Source organism: Eurytemora carolleeae, unplaced genomic scaffold (genome assembly GCF_000591075.1).
Source record: "Eurytemora carolleeae unplaced genomic scaffold, Eaff_2.0 scaffold726, whole genome shotgun sequence".
Lineage (NCBI taxonomy): Eukaryota > Metazoa > Arthropoda > Copepoda > Calanoida > Temoridae > Eurytemora > Eurytemora carolleeae.
In genome coordinates this window covers 163,886-175,254 of record NW_019396614.1, presented here as the reverse complement: position 1 = coordinate 175,254, position 11,369 = coordinate 163,886, and the positions used below count along the sequence as shown (strand labels likewise).

The 11,369-nt window shown below is 38.1% G+C and overlaps 1 protein-coding gene across 1 annotated transcript in view; it reads left to right on the top strand.

Annotated features, from left to right (window-relative positions):
• Positions 1-243: 243 nt before the first annotated feature.
• LOC111706327 (spectrin alpha chain-like) overlaps positions 244-11,369 on the top strand; it is a gene marked incomplete at its 5' end in the record, with an annotated part of 17,805 nt that continues 6,679 nt past the window's right edge. The window contains 12 exon segments of the mRNA XM_023479173.1: positions 244-304; positions 1,159-1,312; positions 2,519-2,733; positions 2,998-3,124; positions 3,350-3,452; positions 4,217-4,355; positions 4,771-4,845; positions 6,529-6,623; positions 6,858-9,783; positions 10,131-10,297; positions 10,519-10,747; positions 11,147-11,302. Of these exon segments, the coding sequence (XP_023334941.1) occupies positions 244-304; positions 1,159-1,312; positions 2,519-2,733; positions 2,998-3,124; positions 3,350-3,452; positions 4,217-4,355; positions 4,771-4,845; positions 6,529-6,623; positions 6,858-9,783; positions 10,131-10,297; positions 10,519-10,747; positions 11,147-11,302 (4,447 nt within the window).

Here is an 11,369-nt window from a genome sequence, read left to right as displayed (position 1 = left end):
ATGGGTGTATATTTTTCCGACTTGCCCTCCCCCCTGTTACTTATTATCGCAAAAATTAATTTATTTTCTCCTTGAAAATCATTTATTTTTCCAGTTTAGCGAGAGAAAAAAGTATTTGCGCTTGTATAACTTACAGGGGAAAAAATAACTTTCCTAAAGGGGGGGGGAAGAAAAATTATTTTTCGGGAAAATATAAACCCCTGGATAGTTGCGCAGTTTCTAAATTTTCAATATTTTGTCCAGATTCCAATATTTCCGACGGGATGCAGATGAGCTTGAGAGCTGGATCCATGAGAAACTCCAGGTAGAACTTGAATTTAAGGGGGGGGGGGTAGTTACGTATTTCTCATGTTCCACCCTATCTTAAAAATGTTCCCCGTTGATGAGGTGTTTTTTCGTTGATCTTCTGATGAAAATTCTTAAATTTCAAACTATATTCTGTAAAAGTTTGCTTATATTAAACTTTGCATTATTTTTATCAAGAGAAAAGGTTAAAAACAAACCCTAAAATAATCGTTTCAACATATTCTTGTTTGGTCCATATTTTCACTCAAGGGTATATTATGGTAGTATGGTATAGTAGTATAGTGGTATGGTATAGTAGTATAGTGGTATGGTATAGTAGTATAGTGGTATGGTAGTAGTAGTATGGTATAGTGCATGTAAGAAAAGCAAACGTTAAAATTTGAACGATTTTAAAATCAGTAAAACCTTCAAATATTTTGTGAGATCTTTTAAAAGGTCAACAACCCTAAGAAACGAATCAACACCTCCTTTAATTATAATTAATCTTAAGATGCACAAAAAAGTTTAAAAAAATAAAACATTGTTTTAAATCAAAATGTGTTCCCTTGTTTAGTTTTTACCAGGTAGTAAGAAATAGAAGGGAGATATAGCTGACGCGGCCCGTCCTACCATATGATTATTTATGCTTTGCAGACGGTACTCCATTTGAATAAGAAATATTTGTATGTACAATTACCGCGAATACAAAAACCTATTCTGAATATTTCTTATACAAATGGAATACCGTCTGCAAAGCATAAATAATCATATGGTAGGACAGGCCGCGTCAGCTATATCTCCCTTCTCTTTCTTACTCCCTGGTTTTAACCCACTCATTGTGTCGAAATAAATTGATAATATTGTTGTCTCCAGTCTGCGAGCGATGAGAGTTACAAGGATCCCACCAACCTCCAGGCTAAAATACAGAAGCACCAGGCCTTTGAGGCCGAGGTCGCTGCACACAGCAACGCTATCGTTGTCCTTGATAATACAGGTATTATAGTCGTTTTAGCTTAATATCTCATAAGTTAGGATCAATGCAAATCGTGTTTAAATAAGTCTGAATGAGTTTATTTAGCAGTACGGGGTTTGTGTGCTCACAGGATCCAGTTAATTTTAATGCGGATCTGGACTTCAGGATCAGCCCTGTTAAAAATGTTAAAACATATTTTGCGGATCCCGATCCAGGAAGCCAAGCATTGGTAGATAGACTCAAGGGTTCATGACAGTGCCACCTTTAATGGGTCGTAGGAGTGGTTTTTTGCGTTTAACTATATCTTCACGGTTTAATTAATTCTACGCGGTTCAACTAAATCTACGCGGTTTAACTATATCTACACGGTTTAATTAAGTCTACGTGGTTCAACTTAATCTACGCGGTTTAACTTTGTCTCGCAATTCATTAAATCTGGTCCCATGAACCCTAATATCTTTACTGCAGTACACTTTGTCATTAAACAAAGATATGCATGGAGGTTCCTGATGCATCTTCTTTGCGTTAAATTATGTTTTTTTCAAATCAAGACTTGTTTAATGTTATTGTTTAATCACATGAGGGTGTGGAGCAAAACATCCTACTTAAAGTGAGTGTAAATGAACTTCCATGCAAATATGTTAATACCCTATTCAAAACAACCCTTGAAACCATTATGTGAAAAAATGTGGAAAATATTTTAGTTTTTCTAGGGTTCACTTGAAGTTACGCGTACAGTCCCTTTAAATTACAAGTACAGTCCCTTTAAATTACAAGTATAGTCCCTTTAAATTACGCGTACAGTTCCTTTAAATTACAAGTACAGTTCCTTTAAATTACAAGTACAGTTCCTTTAAATTACGCGTACAGTCCCTTTAAATTACGCGTACAGTCCCTTTAAATTTAGCGTACAGTCCCTTTAAATTTAGCGTACAGTCCCTTTACATTTAGCGTACAGTCCCTTTAAATTACTCTTCAGTCCCTTTAAATTTAGTGTATAGTCCCTTTAAGTTGAAACTCTTTATTTTTTAATCCGAATTTTGATCCTGTCGCTTGACATTTCTTTTCAGAAAATATTTATTCATGCCAACTCTTGAAAGTGCTGATTATTAAAACTAAAAAGCTTGAAAACCAAGTGTTTTACAATTCAAAGCGTTTTCCTAGATGAGAATGAGAATATGTGCGACAAACTAGACCAGACAAAGGTTTTAAGGGTGCAGTTGTGAATCAGGCATTGTCATACGTGAAATTACACCTGAGTTCCTTTAAATGAAAACTCTTTATTTTTAAAATCTGAATTTTATAGACTATGGGCTCTGCTGTTGAGTAAGCTGGCCGATAAGGGAATGAGGTTGCAACAGGCTCTGGTCCTAGTCCAGTTCCTCAGACAGGTCGACGAGGTCATGTTCTGGATCTCAGACAAGGAGACGTTTGTCACCGCCGACGAATTCGGTCACGACCTCGAACATGTTGAGGTAGATTTTTTTAACGAATTTTTTTCTATAAACTAATTCAGATTATACTTTAAATCGGTTAAATTATCTTTTCTTTTCATGGAAATCAAGCTAGTGCAATTTTTATTAAATGTACTATTATTATTTTAAGAATCGTTGATGAAAATTTTGATTACAGGGAAATAAATCCCTAACTTATTTAATTGCTATTTCGGTTATAAAAAAAATAACTTTTTTAACAGATTTCGCTGATTTTCGTAATTTCATTTGTGAATTTGTATCCAGGTTCTGCAGCGGAAGTTTGATGAGTTCCAGAAGGACATGGGGAGCCAGGAGTTCCGTGTGTCTGAGGTGTGCGAGACAGCTGACAAGCTCTCCAACGATCAGCATCCAGAGTCAGATACTATCACCAGTAAGTTTCTATATCTTGTTCGTTATAGTACAATTTTACTGTTCTTAAACAAAAATAATTGTGAAAAATATAAATCCTTAGATAATTGGAATTTCACAGTACTTCTAACCATAGATGTCAACAAATGATTATAGATAAAAAATCAAATTTAATTTTTCTTAGATTTTCGTATGTTACAGGTTCTTTTGCGGTTATTTTTATAGATTTTTATTGCTTTTGTTAAAGTGAAGAAAACTGAGCTTCTCGAAGCCTGGGCTCGCCTTAAATCCCTGGCAATCGCTCGTCAACAGAAACTTCTCGGAGCTCACGAGATTCAGAGATTCAATAGGTATCATAATTTTACGAGGAGGGTTCCTGATCACATGTTTTGGTGTGCTCTGATTGCGTGTTTTTTTGTGTTCTTGTCACGGTTTGTATGTGTTCTTACCACGTGTTTTATATGTTCTAACCACGTGTTGTATATGTTCTAACCACGTGTTGTATATGTTCTAACCACGTGTTGTATATGTTCTAACCACGTGTTGTATATGTCGTGTTGTATATGTTCTAACCACGTTTTGTAAATGTTCTAACCACGTGCTGTATATGTTCTAACCACGTGTTGTATATGTTCTAACCACGTGTTGTATATGTTCTAACCACGTGTTGTATATGTTCTAACCACGTGTTGTATATGCTCTAATCACGTGTTGTATATGTTCTAACCACGTTTTGTAAATGTTCTAACCACGTGCTGTATATGTTCTAATCACGTGTTGTATATGTTCTAACCATGTGTTGAATATGTTCTAACCACGTGTTGTTTATGTTCTAACCTCCTGTTGTATATATTCTATCCATGTGTTGTATATGCTCTAATCACGTGTTATAAATGTTCTAACCACGTGTTGTATATGTTCTAATCACGTGTTGTCTATGTTCTAATCACGTGTTATATATGTTCTAACCACGTGTTGTATATGTTCTAATCACGTGTTGTATATGTTCTAATCACGTGTGGTATATGTTCTAATCACGTGTTGTATAGGTTCTAATAACGTGTTGAAGATGCTCTAACAAGTGTTGTTTATTTTCTAACCACGTGATGTTAAGGGATGCTGATGAAACCATCTCCTGGATAAGTGAGAAGGATGCAGTCCTCTCTACTGAGGATTTTGGGAAGGATCTCGCTAGTGTTCAAACCCTGCAGAGGAAACACGAGGGGATAGAGAGAGATCTAGCTGCTCTAGAGGTAGCAATTCATCTTATTGCTTGATTTGATTGAGAATTGATCAATCTCGGAGTTAAAATTGATTAGAATTGATCTGGGATCAATTTGATTCATCTTGGGGATAAGGTTTTATTAGGAATTATTAATCTAAGAGTTGTGAGTGATCAGATAAAAATTGTGCTAATAATAAATTGAAATCTATTTTTCATTATATTTTTCATAATATTTTTAATCCTTGTTTTGAAGAATATTTATTTCGTTTTTAATTATGTTATTAGAAAGCTGTGGTTCTACTGAAGCAAAACTTGACCACAATTGATTATAAAGAATATTACGTGATTGCTTCATGAAAGCTTAAAACAATTGTGTCATATTCAAGATTTTGTTGATACTTCAATGAAACTTAAATGATTTTCCTAAACATATTATTGTAAAGGACCGTGTGCGCACAATCGGGCAAGAAGCTGCTCGTCTTTGTGAGATTCATCCTGAGCATGCTGCACAGATTCAGGTACAGTACATATAGTTCAGTAAGTTCAGTACATGCTGCACAGATTCAGGTATAGTGCATATATTTCAGTAAGTTCAGTGCTGCGCAAATTCAGGTACAGTACAGTACATGCTTCACAGATACTGGTACAGTACATAGTTCATTAATTACATTACATGCTTTACATATACTGGTTCAGTACAGTACATAGTTCATTAAGTATAGTACATGTTACACAGGTACTGGTACAGTACAGTACACAGTTCATTAAGTACAGTACAGTACGGAACATTACAATACAGTACATTACGGAACAGTACAGTATGGAACAGTAAAGTATCGAACAGTACAGTACTGAACAGTACAGTACGGAACAGTACTTACATTACGTACAGTACAGTGCAGTGCAGTACAGTACAGTACAGTACAGTACAGTACAGTACAGTACAGTACAGTACAGTACAGTACAGTACAGTACAGTACAGTACAGTACAGTACTTACATTACGTACAGTACAGTACAGTACAGTACAGTACAGTACAGTACAGTACAGTACAGTACAGTACAGTACAGTACAGTACAGTACAGTACAGTACAGTACAGTACAGTACAGTTCGGTACAGTGCAGTTCGATACTGTACAGTTCGATACTGTACAGTTCGGTAAAGTACGGTACAGTACAGAGCACACAGTTTCCGTTCGTTGCGTAGTTAAAAGTCGAAACTTCGGCACAATATTCTTTTTGTCTAGATTTTTGTAGATAAATTTTTCATGGTCATAGTCAGTATTGCTTTAAGTGTTTGATGTGTTCTTTAAACTTGAGTCTAAACTTTCAACGATAGTAGATGTAAAAGGGGCAGGAGGTCTAAAGAGAAATATGCCCAGAATGATAATTCATATTACAAAAGGAAAATATTCAATGTTTGTACTCTTACCCTCTCCCCCCCTCACTCTGCAAATTGAAATTTAATCTACATAGACTCGAGATTAAATTCTAAACACACATTTTAGAATATTCATGAGTTAGTGGGGGGTGGGGTGGGGGAGATAATATGCTATTTAAGCAATGAGCTATTGAGTTTATTTCAAAGTTTTAACACATGCCAATAAGCATTTAACTTAAATGTCTGGGGAATATCAATGTAATAATATGAAAAACTTAAACATAAAGGTCGGGGCTCAAATATTACAACTTCATTTTTATCCTTATAAATGAATAATTCCTTGTTATTGTTCATTTATTGGAACATTAGTTCATTTTTTCATTTCATTCAGAATACTTTTTATATTTCAAGAAACGAAATGTTCACTTTCTAAGATACTCTTTTAGGGCTCTCTCTGTGACCATCTTCTCTTTTTGCAATAAAAAAAGTATCAAAAAAGATCGCGGATTTAATGATATTTTTTTTGCACATTGTTAGCCAAAATCAAAAACTTTTAAGACATAGTTTTTTTGTAATTTTGGGCTTCCATAAACTTTCCCTGGAGTCATGTGAGGTCCCACACAAAATTTGGGCACGATTGGTTCAGCCGTTTATTAGATACACACAGACAGACAAGCAAAGTATATATTTAGAAGAAAAAGATACAAGATAAGATTTCATTTTATTATGATTTGTACAATTTAACATGTTGTTTGTTAATTGTTCAAAAAGAATTGATAATTTTGAAAACTTCTTTTTTCAATTTTTTTGTTTTTTTTAGGCCAAGCATAAGGATATTGAGGCGAACTGGGAAAGCCTGACTGAGAAGGCGAGGCAGAGAAAGCTTAAATTAGATGAGAGCTACTACCTTCACAGGTGATCATCTATTTATTTTTGATTCAATTCAGAATTTGAATTTTATTTTTGTACAAAAATTGGGACTAATATTGTAGATACTTAAGAGGTATTTTAGAAGGCTAAATAAATTGGTAAGTATTTCAAAGAAAATGCTTGCTTTTTTGTTACGATTTAAGAGCTTTTTTATTTTAAAGTAAAAATCATGATGGAAACAATAAACAAATGATGGCCATAATGTTATTTTTTTCTCAGGTTTTTGGCAGATTTCCGTGATCTCACTTCCTGGATTAATGAAATCAAGAACGTCATCACTGCTGATGATCTAGCTAAAAATGTGTCTGGAGCTGAGGCACTTCTTGAGCGCCATGCTGAACACAAATCTGAAATTGATGCACGTGAGGATAGTTTCCGAGCTACTGCTGAGTCCGGAGAAATGCTGCTTGAATCTAATCACTATGCAAGTGATGAGGTTACTGAAAAGCTCAGTGTTCTCGCTGCTGAGAAAAACGCACTCCTCCAGCTGTGGGAGGAGAGAAGGATCCTGTATGAGCAGTGTATGGATCTGCAACTGTTCTACAGGGATACAGAGCAAGCAGACACCTGGATGGCCAAACAGGAGTCCTTCTTGGTGAACCAGGATCTAGGAGACTCCCTGGACTCGGTTGAGGCCTTGATCAAGAAGCATGAAGACTTTGAAAAGAGTTTAGCTGCTCAGGAGGAGAAGATCAAGGCTCTTGATGAGTTTGCCACTAAGCTGATTGAAGGTCAGCATTATGCTGCTGAAGATGTGGCTGAGCGACGTGCTTTGTTGCTGGAAAGAAGGTCTGAACTTCTGGAGAAGTCCGCAGTCCGTAGAACCATGCTGGAGGATTCATACAAGTTCCAACAGTTTGAGAGAGATTGTGACGAAACCAAGGGTTGGATTAATGAGAAACTAAAGGTTGCCACTGATGACAGCTATCTTGACCCCACCAATCTCAACGGTAAGGTGCAAAAGCATCAGAACTTTGAACAGGAACTATCTGCCAACAAGTCTAGGATTGATGAAGTCCTTGAGACTGGAGCCGATCTCATTGAATCCGGACATATACAGTCCGAGCGTGTGAAGGAGAAGACTGACGAGATCTCCCAACTGTGGGAGGATCTGGTCAAAGCCTCTGAGAAGAAGGGAATGCGTCTAGGTGAGGCTAGCCAGCAGCAGCAGTATAACAGGGGGAATGAGGATCTTGAGATTTGGCTGAGCGAAATAGAGGGTCAGCTTATCTCTGATGATTACGGCAAGGATCTGACCAGCGTACAGAACTTGCAGAAAAAGCATGCTCTTCTTGAAGCTGATGTGGGGGCTCATCAGGATCGTGTGGATGGTGTTAGAATTGCATCTGAGCAGTTCTGTGAGGCCGGTCACTTTGATGCTGAGAACATCAAGAGTAAATATGAAGGTCTTGATGCAAGGTATCGGAACCTTATGAAGCCAATGTCCAACAGGAAGACCAGGTTAATGGATTCCTTGGATGTTCAGCAGCTGTTCAGGGATGTGGAGGACGAGGAAGCCTGGATCAGGGAGAAGGAACCAATCATCAATTCTACCAACAGAGGCAGGGACCTTATTGGAGTCCAGAACTTGATCAAGAAGCACCAGGCATCCATGGCTGAGATTAACAACCATGAGCCAAGGATTGATGTTGTGTCCAGGTCTGCCCAAGGTATGGTGGAACAGGGTCATTTTGCATCAGAGGATATCAAAACTCGTCTCAGCACACTTCATGATCACTGGAACATCCTGAAGGAGAAGGCAAGTCAGAGAAAGCAGGATCTTGAAGACTCCCTGCAGGCTCATCAGTACTTTGCAGATGCTGGGGAGGCTGAGTCCTGGATGAGGGAGAAGGAACCCCTTGCTGGCAACGCTGATTATGGCAAGGATGAGGATGCCTCTGAGGCATTGTTAAAGAAGCAGGAGGCACTTATGTCTGATCTTGAGGCCTTCAAGAATACAATAAATGACTTGAAGGAGCAGGCAGCTGGTTGTCGTCAACAGGAGACTCCCGTCATTGATATGATTGGTAAAGAGTGTGTGATGGCTCTGTATGATTACACTGAAAAATCTCCCCGTGAGGTTTCAATGAAGAAAGGAGATGTTCTCACCCTATTGAACTCCAACAACAAGGACTGGTGGAAGGTGGAGGTCAATGACCGCCAGGGATTTGTTCCTGCCGCCTATGTCAAGAAAATTGACCCTGGACTAACTGCATCCCAACAGCAGCTGGTGGCAAGCAGTTCTGTGAGTGCACGTCAATCCCAGATTGAGAAGCTGTACGAAAACTTGTTGGAGCTTGGAAACATCCGTAGAAAGAGGTTGGATGAGACCTGCAAGGCTTATCAGCTTGTTAGGGAAGCCCAAGAGTTGTCCAACTGGATCAAGACGAAGGAGCAGCATGCCACTATCCAGGATGTATCTGATGATCTAGAACAAGTTGAGGTCATGCAGAAGAAGTTTGATGACTTCCAGGCTGACCTTAAGGCCAACGAGGTTAGGTTGGCTGAGATGAATGAGATTGCCATGCAGTTGGTGTCCCTTGGACAAACTGAGGCCGCTATGAAGATTCAGGCCCAGCTCGAGGACCTTAACCAGAAGTGGACAAAGCTCCAGGAGGTGACCACTGAGCAGGCCAGCGCCTTCGAGAAAGCCCATGAGGTCCAGATGTTCCACAGGGATGTCGACGAGACAAGGGACTGGATCTCAGAGAAGGACGAGGCACTGAACAATGAGGATCTTGGAAAGGATCTGAGATCTGTCCAGGCACTTCAGCGTAAGCACGAGGGTCTTGAGCGAGACCTGGCTGCACTTGGAGACAAAATCAACCAACTGGATGATAAGGCGAGCAAGCTGATGCATACCCATAAAGATAGCTCAACGGTCATCTACGAGAAGCAGAAGGAGATCAACGAAGAATGGACTCATCTCAATGCCAAGGCTAACATGAGGAAGGTTAAGCTGCTGGACTCTTACGACCTCCAGAAGTTCCTGAGCGACTACAGGGACCTCATGTCTTGGGTCAGTAGCATGAAGTCCCTCATCTGTACAGATGAGCTTGCTACTGATGTTACTGGAGCAGAAGCACTGCTAGAGCGTCATAGTGAGCACAGAACTGAGATTGATGCACGCACCAATACCTTCCAGGTACATTTAAAGAACATTTATTTAGAATTAAACAGGGATGAATCTATTTAAAAATTATGATTCTTAAAGATGTGTGAAAAAAAATTGGACATCAAAAGACAATTTTATAAACCTTTTTTATAGTTCTTTCCCCAACAAATTTTTACTAAGCGATAAAACAAAAAAATTCTGGGGGTAATATTAATTTGAAATGAAGGGAAGGGAATGATTTTTAAGTTTATATACACCCATGGATTTTATGATATTTTTTGTTTTATACTTTTATATGAGTTCTTATTTTTTTTATTCCTTTGTTATCAACAAAAGACCTTGATATATTCTTCTTTGGAGACATTTCTTTTTTCTAGGCATTTGATTTGTTTGGTCAGCAGCTTCTCCAGGCAGACCACTTCGCTAGCTCCGAGGTTGAGGAGAGGCTGGAGGGTATGGCCGGGGCCAGGGAGGACCTGGAGAAGGCCTGGATAGCTCGCAGGATGCAGCTTGATCAGTGCCTGGAGCTTCAACTCTTCTACAGGTTCAGTCTAACTTTATTCTAAGATTTTTTGCATTTACAATTAATGTCTTTAACTTACTTGTTTTATTTATGAAAAAAATTATGTTGTTAAATAATAATAATGCATTTTTGGAAATCTAAAGGGAAAAAGATTTGTTTAACCCAAAACTTTTTTTTTAAATTCAAAATTCCAGTATTTTTCTAGAAAATATATACCCCTGTTATATTTGGAATATTTGCAGGGATTGTGAGCAGGCGGAGAACTGGATGAGCAACAGGGAGAGCTTCCTCCAGGCTGACGAGGTGGACTCCAAGGAGGAGAAGATCGAGATGATGATTAAGAAGCACGAAGACTTTGACAAGGCCATTGGGAACCAGGAGGAGAAGATTGAGGCTCTGCAGACCTATGCTGACCAGCTGGTTCAGTCCGAGCACTATGCCGGGCCTAATATTGAAGATAAGAAAAAAGAGGTAGGTTTTCATATCTACAAACATTATTTTTTGTCTGGCACACATTTTAATAATTAGTCCAAAATATTATCTTTATTTTTTTAACAACCTTCCTCATCCGAACTAGATCAAATAACAATTCCAACTGTGAAATTCAAGAAATTTTGTTATTTTTTAATTTTTATTTTTTTTGTATAATTTTTTTTATTTTAAGCTTTAAAATTTAGTTTTTTACATTTTAATGGCGTCTTTTACGAACATCTTCATCATGGTTTTGTTTGTCATGAAGATTTAGATTTAAATCTCTAAATTGCACTTTTTCTCGGTATTTTCTCGAATTATATATTTTATAACCTTTACTTTCAAATTCTTTTTAACAAGTAACAAAAATTTTTCAGATGTTTTATTTTTATTGTCAAGGTGCTTGAGAGATGGAGCAAGCTGAAGGACGCGTTGATCCAGAAGCGTGCTGAGCTGGGTGAGTCCCAGACCCTGCAGCAGTTCTCCAGGGACGCAGACGAGATTGAAACCTGGATGCTTGAGAAGTTACAGCTTGCACAGGAGGAGAACTATAAGGTATGGTTATCTACCTCCAAGCAAGAACCCCTAGCTTTTCCTTCTCATCATTTCCCCCCCCCCCCCC